The sequence below is a fragment of the Camelus ferus genome, chromosome 2, assembly GCF_009834535.1.
Source record: "Camelus ferus isolate YT-003-E chromosome 2, BCGSAC_Cfer_1.0, whole genome shotgun sequence".
NCBI lineage: Eukaryota > Metazoa > Chordata > Mammalia > Artiodactyla > Camelidae > Camelus > Camelus ferus.
Genome location: NC_045697.1, coordinates 49,167,617 through 49,183,133, shown reverse-complemented (window position 1 = coordinate 49,183,133; position 15,517 = coordinate 49,167,617). Strand labels below are relative to the sequence as shown.

General features: G+C 39.8%; 1 protein-coding gene across 1 annotated transcript in view; it reads right to left on the bottom strand.

Moving 5' to 3' along the window:
- The window catches only part of SCARB2 (scavenger receptor class B member 2), a 67,245-nt gene that overhangs the window by 9,197 nt on the left and 42,531 nt on the right, over nucleotides 1-15,517 (bottom strand). The window contains exons 4-8 of the mRNA XM_006195592.3: nucleotides 15,150-15,338; nucleotides 10,175-10,266; nucleotides 7,010-7,129; nucleotides 3,477-3,646; nucleotides 777-895 (exon numbers count right to left, since the gene is read on the bottom strand). Of these exons, the coding sequence (XP_006195654.2) occupies nucleotides 777-895; nucleotides 3,477-3,646; nucleotides 7,010-7,129; nucleotides 10,175-10,266; nucleotides 15,150-15,338 (690 nt within the window). The remainder of the gene's footprint in view (nucleotides 1-776; nucleotides 896-3,476; nucleotides 3,647-7,009; nucleotides 7,130-10,174; nucleotides 10,267-15,149; nucleotides 15,339-15,517) is intronic.

The window sequence follows — 15,517 nt, the reverse complement described above, 5'->3', positions numbered from 1 at the left end:
AGGATAAGAGCACTGATTTCTCAGATACAAATGCAATGAGTTGGTTAAGAGGGAAGTGCCCATAAATGGCTGTGCTCAAAAAATGTGTCTGCTTTTCTTTGATTGTTCCAGGCATGTATTCAAAATCCCAAGAATGATGATATCTCACCTTTAATTCGGTCCCTACAGTGAGAGGCTCTCACACTGTGAAATGATATTCACATCCTTTTGACATGGTTTTTAGTTCTTCTCCTCTGGGAATATGAGATAAGAGTCTATGTCTATTTGATGCCTTTTAAATTAATAATGTCATATAATAACTCTCAAAGGCACTTGTATAAAGAGTTTTGCCAAAAGTGACTGAAGCAAAGATATATATTTAAATTTCAACCAGCACATTCCAGGCAGCGAGTAACAGAGGCATGTCTTCCCCCTGCCGACCTGAGGCCCTGTGGGAGGGATGTGTACATGTTCAGGTCCAATCTCCTGGCAACAGAAGACTGACCAGGTTACCCCGATCCGATCCCAGTTGTTTCCTATGATGGGCTTTCCCTGTTGCTTTTCTGTTAAAGTAGGTTTGCTGATATTTCTGCATCTGAGTTCCACGGAACTCAGCCTTCGAATTATGGGGCTATGAAACTATGCATCTCACTGCGCTGAGCTGAGTTTCCTCCACTTGAATATGTATATGAAAGGAAGATAATGTATTTCTTGAGAGGGCTGAGGACCAAACTGGTGAACACTGTATAGACAGAATAAAAGGGATGTTTCTGAACCTGGAAGATGTGCATACTCACAGGATTAATGTCCACAAATGTCTCATGATAGTCCTTATTTGGATGCATGCCTTCTATGGCAGAAACAAACTTCTCATCTGCTTGGTAGAAGTGTGGGAAAGACATGATAATAGGTGCACCTGCATTTTAAGGAAAACAAAAATGAATGACATGGTTCTTAAAAGTCTAAGATGAATACAAAATTCCTGACCACAAACCTGGTCCCTCAGTGGAGGGTGGGGAGGCCGCACATAAGAAAACTTGGGTCAGGGAGAGGGGCAGGCGAAAACTCTATTCTACATCTCTTAGCTTGGGATTTATACTTCATTTTCTGACATCTCTTCTAAGCCTAACCCTCGCATTATTTTATACCACAACATACACTGAAATTCTAGCTGAACTTTTTATTCTTCAACACTTACTCTGAACCTATAAAATGTAAATGCTTTATACACATTATTTTAATTAACATTACCAGCAGCCCTCCAAAGTTGAAACTATTAGCTTCATTTTGCATTTGAGGTTCAGAGAAGTTAAAAATTTCCCCAGGACATCCAGCTATCAGGTAATGGAGGCAGAATTCTGACCAAGTGAGGGACTGCTCATCTCAAAGCACTTGTTTCAATTATGATTCTCACCAGTGAATGGACTTTCCCCCTTTTCTTTTCTGTTTTTCTGTTTTTGTTTTACCCAAGATAGGCTTTGTTCTACTGCATATGCTGATGCAGAATTTTTTAAGACTGCCTGGTCCTGCCATCTGTCCAGCCTCTGACTAGATCAGGGCCTGCCCACAGGAAGACACTAGTTTTGTTTTGTTTTTTTAATCTCATTTTATTTTGAGAAATAAATAGAGAAGCAAGTTATTAAAGGTAACCCATTCTAGATTTTGCTCTTGAAAAGGAGAGCGAGACCCAATAATTGCTGCCATGGAAATACATTTTTGGAGGAATTAGCCTATTGGCAAATAATTTAAGTCTGCTCACCTATCCACCAGTCCAGGGCTCAAACACCACATCTGTCATACACACAGTTTTGCTCTCTATTGGTACACAGTTCCACAAAGACATAATTTCCTTCTTTGTGACCTACAATGACCTTTAAAATGTATTTTTAAAGATCTGTTGAGGACTTAATAAGGGCCAGACACTGCCCTGAGTATCTTTCATACATTTTATCTCTAACCTCCACTCAACCTTCCAAGGAAGTTATAAGCATCCCCATTTTACAGATGAGAAAACTGCTGTCTGGAACCCTCCTTCTTCAACTTGGCCAATTTGCTAACAAATAGAATAATATTCAAATCCAGATCCACCTGACTCCAGACTGCTCACTCATCACACTAGCCAAAATGTTCCCCTGGGAATGCAAAACACTTGGGGACAATCCTGGAGGGTAACCTTTTAGTCCACATCTGGGAATATGTAAGAGGCAAGAGGAAAAGGGTTATAGCAAGAGATATGACTATTGCAGAGTGGACGCCTACTGTTGATTCTGCCAGCAACTTCTTGAGAAAACAGACTGTTAATAAAACAATAAGAAAAATACGTCTATATTTGTGCATTGAGCCACAGGCACCGGGGCTGAGCAGGCAGGCGCTGTTTCAGGCCCAGTGAGCCTGCAGGAGAGGGAGAAGCAGATACCTGTTCCTATCCTCCTCTGGGCTCATCTCCAGGGCAGGGGTGTGTGCTCCCCAGCACAGTGGTTCCCAATCGCATAGGCACCACCTTCACGAGAATGAATTGAAGCTCATTAAAAATACAGATTCTGAGGCCCTAGTATGTGGGCCTTGGGACAGATGTTATTAATGATTCTACAGATAATTCTTATGCAGGACCTCCCTTGGGAAGACAGGGAGGCTTATCTCAAAAGATTTTCAAACCAAATGGAGAAGGGGGCAAAAGTTAGTACATTATTCAAGCAAAAAGTACAACTTTAATCAGGTGAAAGAGGTTACATAGTTTCTCTTGAGAAGAATTGTAGCCTAAGAAAAATCACAGTACGAATATGAGAAGACCCTAAGTTCTAGCAGGAATTTGCTTGAAGATGAGGATTTTATAAAAATCCTGTTCTTTCTCTGAGCACTGGTTTCCACAATTATAAAAAGAGGCCATTGGCTGTCTATCTGGCAAGGCTAGTGTCAATAATCGTGTGACAGATGATTGCAAAAACTAGCCCTCGTGATAAAGAAAACGCCTTCGTCAGCTGTACCCTGCTCATTCTGCCTCATGCCCAGAAAGGATCCGAGTAGCTCCAACATTAAGAAGCACCAGGAACTTTGTGGGCAGAGTCTAAAACTAACTCTGCTTCGAAATCACTGAGAATCATTACCAAGATATGTACTTCCCTATTACCGAGTTCTCCGCTTTCTCTCTTAGCCGTTTTGACATGAAATCAGTTAATGCTTTACGTGTATTACCTATATGTAAACATGTAAAGCACTGAACACAGTGACTGCCACTAGTAAGTGCTAGTAAACGTGAACTATTATTACTATGAAGACTCCTAAAACACTGCCCAGAAAAAGCACATGGCATTCTAGCAATAAGTCATTACAAAAAAGCCAATGCTTTTTTTTTTTAAACCATGCTATAGCCATGTTACAAAACATTATGCTTGAGAGGTCAGAGTGGCTGTTTCTGTTGGGCTGACAACATTCTTTGTTGACTAGCACCAATCCCGCATCCAGCCACTCCTGCCCATGTGCCCTCTCCGAGTTCTTACCATTCTTGCAGACGCTGACATTCAAAACTCCTGAGCCCAGGCAGTTTCCTTTAGGGATACAGAAGCCAGCATTGTCTGAGGTATTGGCTAATATTTCTGCAGGCACCTTATACCGCAAGGCAGGAAGTCCCTGTACGCGCTCATAGTCACTGAAAATTATATGAACTGACCTGTTAGGAAGTAAGAACAAAAAGCCAATGTGGGTACTAGTCGGTGTGATCTGCCGGAATCAGTAAAGGTAGCCAACCGTTCTTGGGTATAACACGGCTAAGAGCTTACAGGATGAATAGAAAATGAAGAGGCAAAAAAAAAAGCCTGAGAGAAGCTCAATCCCCTCAGTGTCCAATAAAGTAAGAGACGGACTGTAATGAAAGATGTTTAAGAGGCAGTAACTATGCTGACACCCCAACAAGGCCAAGAAAAAACATAATGTGTGATCGAAAATCAAGATGTCAGTTTGAATGGAGACTCACGCAGAAAGAAATGAGTGGTCTAGACCAGCAGGGACACATGCCAGTGTGGATAAAGCAGAGGCAAAGGAAGGGAAGCCAGGGGTGAGGCAAAGCAGAAGCAGAAGAGGCAGAGAATGGTGTGGCCTGGCAGGTTCTGAAGGCCTGGAAAAGTGCCACAGTAGACAGATGCTTGACTAGAAGATATACTTTGATACCCATTTCCACTAAATAAAAATAGTTTCCATATCTGCCCAAGTCACTTATTTCAATGGAGTCCAACATCATTCTGCCTTCAGTGGTCACAGTTTCAGACAGTGTCAAGTATCCTACTAACCACCCTTACACCTGCACAGCACCTGAGTGACCGCCAAGCACGTTCACATCGCTGTCTTAACTGACCCCCCAGCCCTGCCTCTGAAGGCATCTGAAGGCTGAGGGGAGTTGCTTTGGGGGCCTCACTTTTCCATCTCTGAACCAGAGGTGGGACCTGTCTCTTGCTGCGTTGTGACTTACACGGGAGTTGCCTTTCACTGCACATACCACCACTACAGCATTTTTCAATGAAAATTCTTAGGCAAACAGGAAAACAGAGAAAATGTAATATCTTTTATAACAAATACCACTCAGATAAATAAAACATGTATTTATGGATACAACTGAAGCTCTCTGTGCAGCACTCCTGAATCTAGTCCTTCTCTGGTCCCTAGAGGTAACTGCTGTCCTGAATTTGGGTTTATCAATTCCACGCAGGCCTTTATAGCATTACCTATGTGCATGGTCATAAACAACATGTGGCACTATTTGCTATTTTTAAATGTTATATAAACAGTATACAACATTCTCTTTCTATAATTTAATCTTTCATTCAACATTATATTTTTAAGATTTATTATATTAATGTGCATGGCTCTGGTTCTTACATTTTATTTCCTATATGATATTTTAGCATATGCATACACCGTCATTTATATTCTCCTTCTTTCAGGTACTTATATTGCTTCTGATGTAAGAAATTTTCATATATTGCGAAATGGGGAAGTCATTACGGCTTATGTATTGATTTAAGTTAAACTTTATGCTAACTAGAATGGCCTGTCTTTTGGCCTATCAAACATGTATCGTACATCTGCTTTAACCATTAAAGAAAAGAACGCCTTTAACAATCAAAATGGAGCAACTGTGGTTCAGCCATTTAGGACGGAGCCAGGTGGCCACTGTGGATGTGGTTTTAGACATGTCCCTGTATCACTGAGAACTTAAACTTCCCGAACTGTATCAGACTCAAGGACACCACCAGCTGTTCTCAAAACAGTATCTGCTGGCAGCTGCCAGCTGCAGCCGCATGGTCTCAAGGTCGCCCCTTGTAACTATGCAACAATTTCAGATGCCAACCAATCCTGGCTTAACAAGCACCCTTACTTCTCGCCGGCTCCAATTATAATTTTTGATAAAAAAACTCATATAACTAACTGTAACTTTGAGGTTTTTTGCTTTTAGAAGCTTACCTCATCTTGCAGTCCAGCAAAACACAATTCGAGTGCTTACTGAATCTGTGTCTCCCAGGCTATAACCCTCAGTTGGGCTTAAATAAAACTCTTTTCCATTCCTATTGTAGATTGTTTACTGATTGTTTCCAAGGACACTTCCAGTTTTTCCAAACCACAATCAACGTTGCAATGACCATTTCTGTATAAGTCTCCTTCATATATACACAAAGTTCTTCAGGCCAGGGAACCTAGGTAGGAGGGAAGTGTGGAATCATGGGGTTTGCACACCTTTGGCTTTACTAAGCATTGCCAAGCGGCTCTTCAGAAGTGGTGATACCGGGGTAAGAATGAGTCTCCTCTGTGTCAAATTTTCAGTAAGTCCCCTCTTGCCCTCCTAGGTGTCCTTGTCTCATTCACTGCACTCAAGCAAATTTCCTCTGCCTTCAGTCCTGCCACAAATACTGACTGAGCAGAGCAGCTGCACCGCGGCACAAAGAGCAGGGATGCAGAGGGCAGTGAAAGAAGGGCTGTTTCTGGGGGGAGGGTAGAGCCCAGTGGCAGAGTGTGTGCTTAGCATGCATGAGGTCCTGGGTTGGATCCCCAGTAATTTAATCTTTTTTAAAAAGTGCTATTTCTGAGGAGGATGATACCACTTGGTGGCTGACTTAATGCAAGAGAGGAGCGAGGTTTATGGTGTTGCCAATGACTCTGGCAAGGCTGACTGGGCGGTGTTGCAATTGTGTGAGATATGAAAGTCCAGAAGAACAGCCGTTCTTGAGAATGCTGACTCTACAGCGTCAAAGGCAATGAAGTTACTTCTGACTGAGGAGAAGTTTCACAAACAGCCTTGCAGGAGCGAGCAGGAGAGGAAAGGGAGGCTGCGTGAGTCAGCCCCTCATTGGAGCAGTCTGAGGCTGAAGGGCGGGAGAAGGCGCAGTGGTGACGGGGAGTTGGGCATCAAGGTGCAGGGCAGGACCCTTCTTCCCACAGAAGGGACTGAATGACACTCGTCTGCAGAGAAGGAGCAGGCAGGAGAGAGGGAGAGATGCAGGGCAGGCACAAGATATATCATCAGTGGGAAGGTCAGAGCTCAGCAGACTTATCAACTCTGAAATGTGGACAACGGTGTGATTTCTTTATCTCTTATGTAGTGATTACCTGTTGACTGGAAGCAGACCAGATCAAATTTCATGCTTGACAGAGCATATTATAATAACTAAGAGCCAGCATTTAATATTTACCATGTGACAAGCTCTGGGTTAAGTATGTTACTAAAGTAACTCATTTATCTTTAAAACAATTTCCAAGGTAGGCAACTATTTCTATCTTTATTTTACAAATGAGGAAAGTGAGGCACAGAGTGGTTAAATAACTCTCCCAAGGTCACACAGCTGTAAGTGGTGAAGCTGGTATTCAAACCAACGCAGCCTGGCTCTGGAGTGAACCACCACACTACACTGTGCTGTCTCTCAATGAGCCAAGATCACTGATCACCGATTATGCATACACATCCTTATCAAATAAGTACAGCTACACGCATTCCTCGCAGCTTTAGTGGTCCTGCAGTCAAAGAACTAATTTTTCAAGTTCTTACCTGCAAAAGTCAGATGGGAAGACATAAAGGACTTCGTCTTTGGTGATTAATGGGTGAAAAGAATCTCCATCAGTTCCATTGATCATATTGCATTCGTCAGCTGTCCACCAGTCAAGTGACCTGTTGTTGGGAGCACAAGAAAGGGTCTAGATGATCACACTGGATTTCAGGCTTTTTATAATGGTCGGGACTTTTCAAGACTTAACTGGGCGCTGGCTATCCACAGAATCTTACTCACATGCGGACACATGGGGTGATATTGGTTGGGGATGGGATCAAGAGGGGAAAAGCAGGCCCCTGACCCCAAATCAATTCTGACAGAGGCAACAGCCAAAAATCTCTTTCCTTCCTCAAAAATAAGAGTATCTTACATAGAGGTTTAGGAATATCCATTTACTTAAAGCAGTGATCTAATTTGGCATTCACAATAGCCTTGTTGACAGACAAGCTCTAAACAGATATGTTCAGATAGATAATACTCATGACAGCATTAACTCCCCCATAAACAGCTCTCTATTACAAAATTAGCAGAGGACTTCTCTTGGGCCACAAGAAAGCTTAATATTGAATCGACTTTATACACACTAAAAGCACAGTTGAGATAGTGGGTTTTTAAAAATTAATTCCTTGAATAATGGTACAAAATGCAAAAGACAGGAAAGGATGGGTAATAAATAGTAATTCTTCCAACTTCTGGTCAAGGTGGCACTCTAAGTTCATGTACTGAGGGTCTCTTCCAAGTGAAAACATACAGCAGTGGTTGATAAAACACAAGAGAGATAACATTTAAAAGGTCTACACTCAAACAAAATCTCCCTAGACAATGAAAGGTGATAAAAGCCACGTGGTGAGTAGGGCTAAAGCTGCTGGTCCACCAGGCTGCAGGTCTGGAAGCCAGGAGACAGATCTGCAAGGCCAGTTCCTAGGTTAATGAGCTGCAGGCCTGAAATCAGGGTCTGGGGCCAGGGATCCTCTGCTCACTAAGAGAGGCAAAGAAAGCAAAGCCGAGTCACTGGCGGGCAGGAAGCCCCACACACAGCCTCACAACCTGAATCCGAGTCAAGCCGCCTGCTGACTCTTTGGCTAGGTCTGTGATGACCTCTGCGTAATTATGAGGTAGAGGCCCACCATGTGTCCTGTTTGGGGGGCTCCTGGGTGGGCTACATGGGGGCAACTGCAAAAGTGCTGCCCAGGGCAAGGTGAGAGGATGGATGGATGGATAGATAACAGACAGACTTCCCGACTGCAATAATTCTGCTAATCAACATTTGTCTTTTAAATGAAAGAAACTTGTGCTAAGAGACAGGCAACAAAATCAACAATGAGGAGATGAATTCACTTTAAAAGAAATTAAAATAACTGAACAATCTGGCTAATACTTTAAATAAATATGTTGTTTAGTATCCTCAAAGAGACAAATGAAAGAACACCATCCTTAGAAAAGAATGGTAAATTCTCAAAAAAAATAAAAAAGAAAGAATGAAGTAAGAGTAGAGAGATCTAAAGAATGAAAAAGAAATCTTGGGAATAAAAATAATTTCTGAAAGAAAAACTCAATATAGGGATAAACTCTAGACTGTACCTAACTAAAATTGTTACAAACTGAGAGTGAAATAGATATTTTTAAATATGCAAAATCTAAGACAGTTCACTACCCACAGATCCTTCCTGAAGGAACTAGTAATGCAAGGCTCCTCAACCTGTTAACACTTCGAGCCTGATAATTCTTTGTGGGGGGCTGTACACTACAGGACAGTTAGCAGCATCCCAAGTCTCCATCCAGTAGATGCCAGTAGCCCCCTCCAGTTGTGACAACCAAAGATGTGTCCAGACATCACCAAATGTCCTCTAGGGGGGTGGGGGGGGCAAAACTGCCTCTATTTGAGAATCAACGTACTAAGGATCTTCAGCAAGAAGAAAACTAAACCCAAGGGGAAGATGTGAGAAGGCAAAATAATAATAAATATTTACTATAAAAATAATGAACTTTGTACTTATATTTGGCTTCCTAAGAAGGTGGAACAAGTGGCAGACAAGAATAACACAGAGGATGTGTGTGTGTGTTAAGAAATGGGTAAAGATATTGTCTTGTTTAAAAAAGGGAGATAATAGATAGCTTTCGATTCTGTTAGGAAAATACTATTAAATGTAAACTAAGGGTAGAATAGACATAAACCAGCTAAGGGTGAAAAAGAACGTAGAAATAAGTCTAAATATATCAAGTAATACATTATTATATCATAAATGTATCAGTAATTACAATACGTATATAAAAGGATTAAACTCTCCCATTAAAAGACTGGAAAGAAAATAACAAATTAGGTTTAAAACAAAATCCAGCTATATCCTGTTTACAAGTAAATTTCCCTCCCAGCCCAGTACCCAGTCATGTAGTTCCCTCTCCAAAGAAAAATTTAAATAAACTTTTCATTTAAAAACAATTTTAGCTTCACAGAAAAGTTATGAAATAATACTCCATACTAGTTTTTTGCCTGTATTCTGGGAAGCTTCGAAGTAAATTTAATGTTCAAGAATAGAATTCCTCTTACCATAGTCCCTGAAGAATCAGCTTCCTTTTCTCTCAAAGATTTTTAATTTCTATGACTTAAAAAAAAATCATTTTGCTTTATGTGTGGCTTTATTGCAAACTGCCTCAGTCCCTTTTTGGAAGTAGTTTGTAAGTCATAAATATTAAAATAAAATATTTTGAAATGCTATAATACTGAACTCAAATGTATTTCATCTTAAAAGAAAAATACATGAACAATGCAGAATCACTAAATTAAATTAAAAAGAGAGCCTCTTTCTTCCCCCCAAAACAAGGAATGATTGGAGAAGGATTTGTGCTGCAGCTGCGCGTCACTCAATGACGACTAAGTGGAAGAGTGAAATTCCCCACTGGCTTGTAAGTCACAACTGGATAAGCTAAATCTACAGATCATTCATATTTAACTCATGGAGTACCTTGCCCCAACCCTGATTTATAAAATAATTCTACATATTATATGTTACAGTATTTTACATGTTTATAGATATTTTTTAGTTTATCGATTTTTTTATCCAAAAAATGACGGTGCTAAAATTTTTCTGAAATAATGCAGAAGTGGATATTCAGTTTAAATAAAAATTAAAAAAATAATTACACCAATAAATCATTAGACTTACGTTTTCCCATTCCATTCCACAATCTTGGAAAAATTAAGGTAATTGTCCTCTCCGGTTAGAAAGACATAGTCTCCATCATTAGTCCCATTTTTCTAAAAATAAGTGAATACGGTCATTAAAGTAACTATGACAGTTACGTGTATTAACTTGCCTAGGCTTATGGTACCCAGTTGTCTGGTTAAACAATATTCTAGATGTTGCTGTATTTTGTAGATGTGATCAGCTTACTTTAAGCGAAGATTACTATGGAAAATGTGGGCTCATTCAATCAGCTGAAGGCTTTAAAAGCAAAACCTGAGGTTCCCTGGAGAAAAGGAACTCTCCTCAAGACTGTAACATAGAAATCTTGCCTGTGTTTCCAGCCAACTTGTCCTATGGGTTTCAGACTTGCCACCTGCCAGCCCCACAATCACATAAGCCAGTTTCTTAATACGAATCTCTTGATATAGATACACAGATCTCCATGGATTCTGCTTTTCTAGAGAACCCTAACTGATACAGTAACTAACACATTTAATCTTTATGAAACTGTCCTGATTGGGCCTAATGGCTACATGCAATTGAGCCAGAAATAGAGAACAGAGCGACTATTTTGCTAAATCCTATATTAACCATATTATTACTTTATGGTTTTAAAAACTATAAGTCCCATTAAATAATGGACAAAGGATCTGAAGAGACTTTTCTCCAAAGAAAATATACAAGTACATATACAAACAGCCAGTAAGTACATGAAAAGATGCTCAACACTATTAGTCATTAGAAAACGCAAATCAAAACCACAAGGAGGGCGAAGGGTATAGCTCAGTGGTAGAGCGCATGCTCAGCACCCAAGAGGTCCTGGGTTCAATCCCCAGTACTTTCTCCAAGCAAAAGTCAAGGAATAAACCTAACTACCTCTCCCTCATAAAACAAACAATACAAGTAAAACTCACAATGAGATACAACTTTATACCTACGAGGATGGCAATTAAAAAACAGGAAAATAACCAGCACTGATGAAGATATGGGGAAACCGGAGCCTTCTTACTTTGCTGGTAGGAATGTAAAATGTTGCAGCTGCTGTGGAAAATAGTTTGGCAGTTTCTCAAAAAGTTAAACATAGCATTGCCATATGACTCCAAAATTCCACCCCTATGTATATACCCAAGAGAATTCCACTCCAAGGTATGTATCCAATGTTCATACAAAAACTTGTGCACAAATGTTCATAGCAGCATTATTCACAATAGCCAAAAAGTAGAGACAACCCAAATATTCATCAACTGAACAATGGATAAACAAAGTGTATATCCATACAATGGAATATTACTAAGCCATGAAAAGGAATTAAGTGCTGACACATGCTATGACATGGATGAATCTTGTGATCAGTATGCCAAGTGAAAGAAGGCAGGCACAAAAGTCATATATTGTACAAGTTCATGTAAAATCCATTCCATTTATGTGGTTGTCCAGAATAGGCAAATCCACAGAGACAGAAAGTAGATTAGTGGTTACCAGGAGCTGGTGGGAGGGGGGAATGGAAGTGATTGCTAATAGGTTGTAGTTTTTGGGGAGGGAGAGGTGATGAAAATGTCCTGGAATTAGATAGCAGTGGTGGTTGCATAACCTTGCGAATATACTAAAAACCACTGAATTGTAAACCTTTAAATGGTGACTTTTAATGTTAAGTTAATTATATTTCAATAAAAAGATTTAAAAACATAAACCTAGGGCCAGGAACCCAAGTATACATGAGTAGCTGCACCAGAAGAAAGCAGTATTAATACAATCACATTTCCAATTAAAGGTTTTTCTTCTTGTATATTCTTTCGAAGTTACACTTCTTAAGGGCTCAGATAGACAATCCATATTCTTACAAATTCTTTACCTGAGGAAGGAGCTTTGATTTTGAGGAAATAGCATGGGTTACTCTGAAACATTTAAATGCTTAACCACTTGGCCTAGCTCACATCTGAGTTAAGTGGAAGACTTCAAGAAGCAAAATACTTTTTTTTTTTTTAGTAGTTTGGTCTGTTTCCTTTTAGTCATTTTTCTATAAAAAATTTGTTTACAGAACTAAGATATATATAATATAATATATAGTATATGCTATACACAATTTTTATACACATATACAATTGTGTATATACATATATACACATACACATATATATAGTTTCTTTACTTATGTGTGTAACATATTTCCAGTGTTAACAAAAGTTCTTTGTAGGCCTAATTTAATGAGTCTGTAATATTATGTGGAAATAACTTACTTAACCATTTTCTTATTATTGAATATTTACTTTTGAAATTTTTCCTACTATAAATAATGAATAAATATCTTTACGACTAAAAATCCTTCCTGTACTTTTAATTTCTAAATAGACCACTAAAAGTGAAATTACCAGATAAAAGAACATGAACATTTTTTAAACTTTTGATACATATTATCATATGCTCAAGGTCATCCAATGCAAGAAGCAAGATGAATTAGCTTACATTCCTCAAATGCCTTTCATTAAACACTGCTTATCGGATCAACAAAAAAAAGGGCTTCTTATCTCTTTTTGCTTTTCTGTACTCATTGAGGTGGCACTCGTTTTTTCATTCAGCCACTTGCCTTAAAAAACATTCATATACTCTGAATTCTCTTTTCAATTTTTTTGCCTACTTGGGTTCTTTTTTTTTGTCACTTCACATTATTTCACCAACTATATCAATATATCAAACGTGGTCCACATACGTAAGGGTCACGTTGTGTTTTCCATACAGGAAATTTTACGTGACTTTAAGACACGAGAGAGGACTTCTCTTTAAGTGCAGGAAAGCATGTGTGTTGCTTCTTGAAGTCCTCTGCTTAACTCAGATGTGGGTTAAGCTAAGTGGTAGGTATTTAAATACTTCAGAGTAACTCAAAAAGAGGTCTCCTCAGCTGTTACCAGCCCAAATGTCAGACTCTGAATGTGAAACTTTTGTTATTTGCAGACAAGTAGGAATAAATAGGTTTCGTGTTCTTGCAGTAGGGACATGGGTTGGAAATAAGGAATATATTACTGCAAGAGGTTGAGAAGTGTCCTGAGAATAAGACTACAACAGTCACACCAGTAGCATAAGACAAGCATAATCCATTCTCCCAGCAGGACGGGCTGCACTGGCTGACCCCTCAAAGATACTTCTCAGCCACTGTAACTATATACATCCGAGAACCACACTCACTGGGAGGTGCTTGAACTCTCTTATGCCAAGTAGAATAGAGGGCCCCTGAAATCAACAGGTACAGAAATGCCGACTGACTTTCCAACAAGCAAATAGCAGCATCTGATACTCAACCAGGTCCCTTTTTCCCGGGAGCTCTGTGACAACACACTGTCTGTATTACCTCATCCTAGTCACTCTCACATCCTGTCCCGCCCCATTAATTGTTTGGCTGTTTCATCATTAAAGTCTTTGAAGGAAAGTGTTTGATGGCATTAACTAAGGTTTTCTTTTTTCATCACAACGTGCAGTGGAGCAGGTGGAACAGGCACACACGGAATCAGAGGGGAATGTGGCAGAATGCCACTAGGATTAAGGAAAGATTGGAGGCACGGCTCAGGCAGGTGCAGAGCAGGTGATGCCAGTGAAGGCGCAAAACCCCACAGCCTGTCCCAGTTTGAGTGAATGACAGGATAAGTGTGAACTTCTGGGCTGCGGGCTATAGATAGGATTTGGCCAGAGCAGATGAAAAACCAAACCAAAAACACCTTTGCCTTTTGCCAACAACACTACAGAGAGTTTATTGGACTACAAAATGGAAACACATACCAGTTATTCACATTAATTCAGGGTCATTTTTTGAGCAATTTATGGAGGGGAAAACGAATAATGGTTCCTGGAATGTGTGTTACAATTTATAGTTTGCAAAGTACATTTGTGGACTCTCTCAGCCGGTCAAAACAACGTTTGAAGTGTGGATATTTTAAGTCTCAAGTGACAAATGAAAGTGAGGTTAGAAAAGTCACATAGCTATTAAATGAAAAAGTCAGAACACAAATCTAGGCCCTCTGATGCTAAGTCTTTGCACCTCTTGTGAAGATAATATTAAAAGTTGTTTACCATTTTATTTGATGGTTTCTAAGTTTTGTATATTCTTGAAGGTACAGGGGCAGTATTATCACCATTTGCCATTTAGGAACTGAAATGCTAAGAGCTTATGTGGTGAGGGTAAGATTCTTGAGTAGTTAGAGCCAGAGAATAACAACAAATATAAAGATGAGGAAACACATCACAATTCCATATCCTGCCCCGAATCTATCCTCACTTTCTGAGTTTAAGTTTGTCATTTACCGAACTACCAATTATTCATTTTACTCAAGTTTTTTTTTGTGGGGGGGTATAGTTTTTTTTAATTACTTTTAATTCATCTGATATTCAGGCAGCAATAACATATATTTTGAATAATTACCTGAATGCTGATATTTTTGGTTTCAAACCAAAGTAAATAAAATCAGGCAGGAATGATACAAAATTCCACTTATAAGAAATCATACATGAGCGATGCACAGAGTTTCAAATTATCCAGCTTCTTTCAGTATGAGATGTCTCAAATCTAACACTTAGCTCCCATCCATAATAGACTACCACATCCCTGTTTAGTTTCTTATTTGCCTCTGCCTGGCTGATCCATAGTCATCAAAATAAGACCTGGCATTGACCACTGAAATTTATGATACTTTGAAACACTGCACCCGAGTAATGACACAGCCAGTTTGTATTTTTTCATAGCTACACTCAATCAAAGTCAGTGCTGGTAGCATGTTGAAATTGTGGGAGAAGGTTTTCCCCCCTACTGAAATACTTTCTTATTTTTCACGTACTCTACCAGACGTCTAGAATTCCAGGCAATTTTGGTCTTTTCCTAGAAGAAACTCAAAGTGAAACTAAAATCTGGCTTGGGGTTCTCCCCCACCTCAGCTGAACAAAGAATCTCTGAAAAGAAAAATCAACTTACCCCATAGAACAGGCCAAAATAGGGAGAGATATCAGGTTTGAAAACGTTGATGAGGGATAAGATCTCATCTTTGTAGCCCCAGAGCAATTCATGGACCGTGCGCGTCACAAAGAGCTTCTGCTGATAGGCCTTCAACAAGGCTTCGATGACCTCGCGGAGGAGCGGGAGCCGGGCCCATTCCATGGCCGTCTGTGGAGCACAGGCAAATTCAGACAGCAGCGACCCCACCCCACTCTCCCACTGCCTCTTCAGCAAAGGGGGGATGCAAACTTAAATGCAAATACTGAGATCAAATAGCTGAAAAATCAGCCAGTGAGCTCGTTTCTAGCTGTGTGTGAAAAATAAGACTCTTCAGATATTGTTCTTTC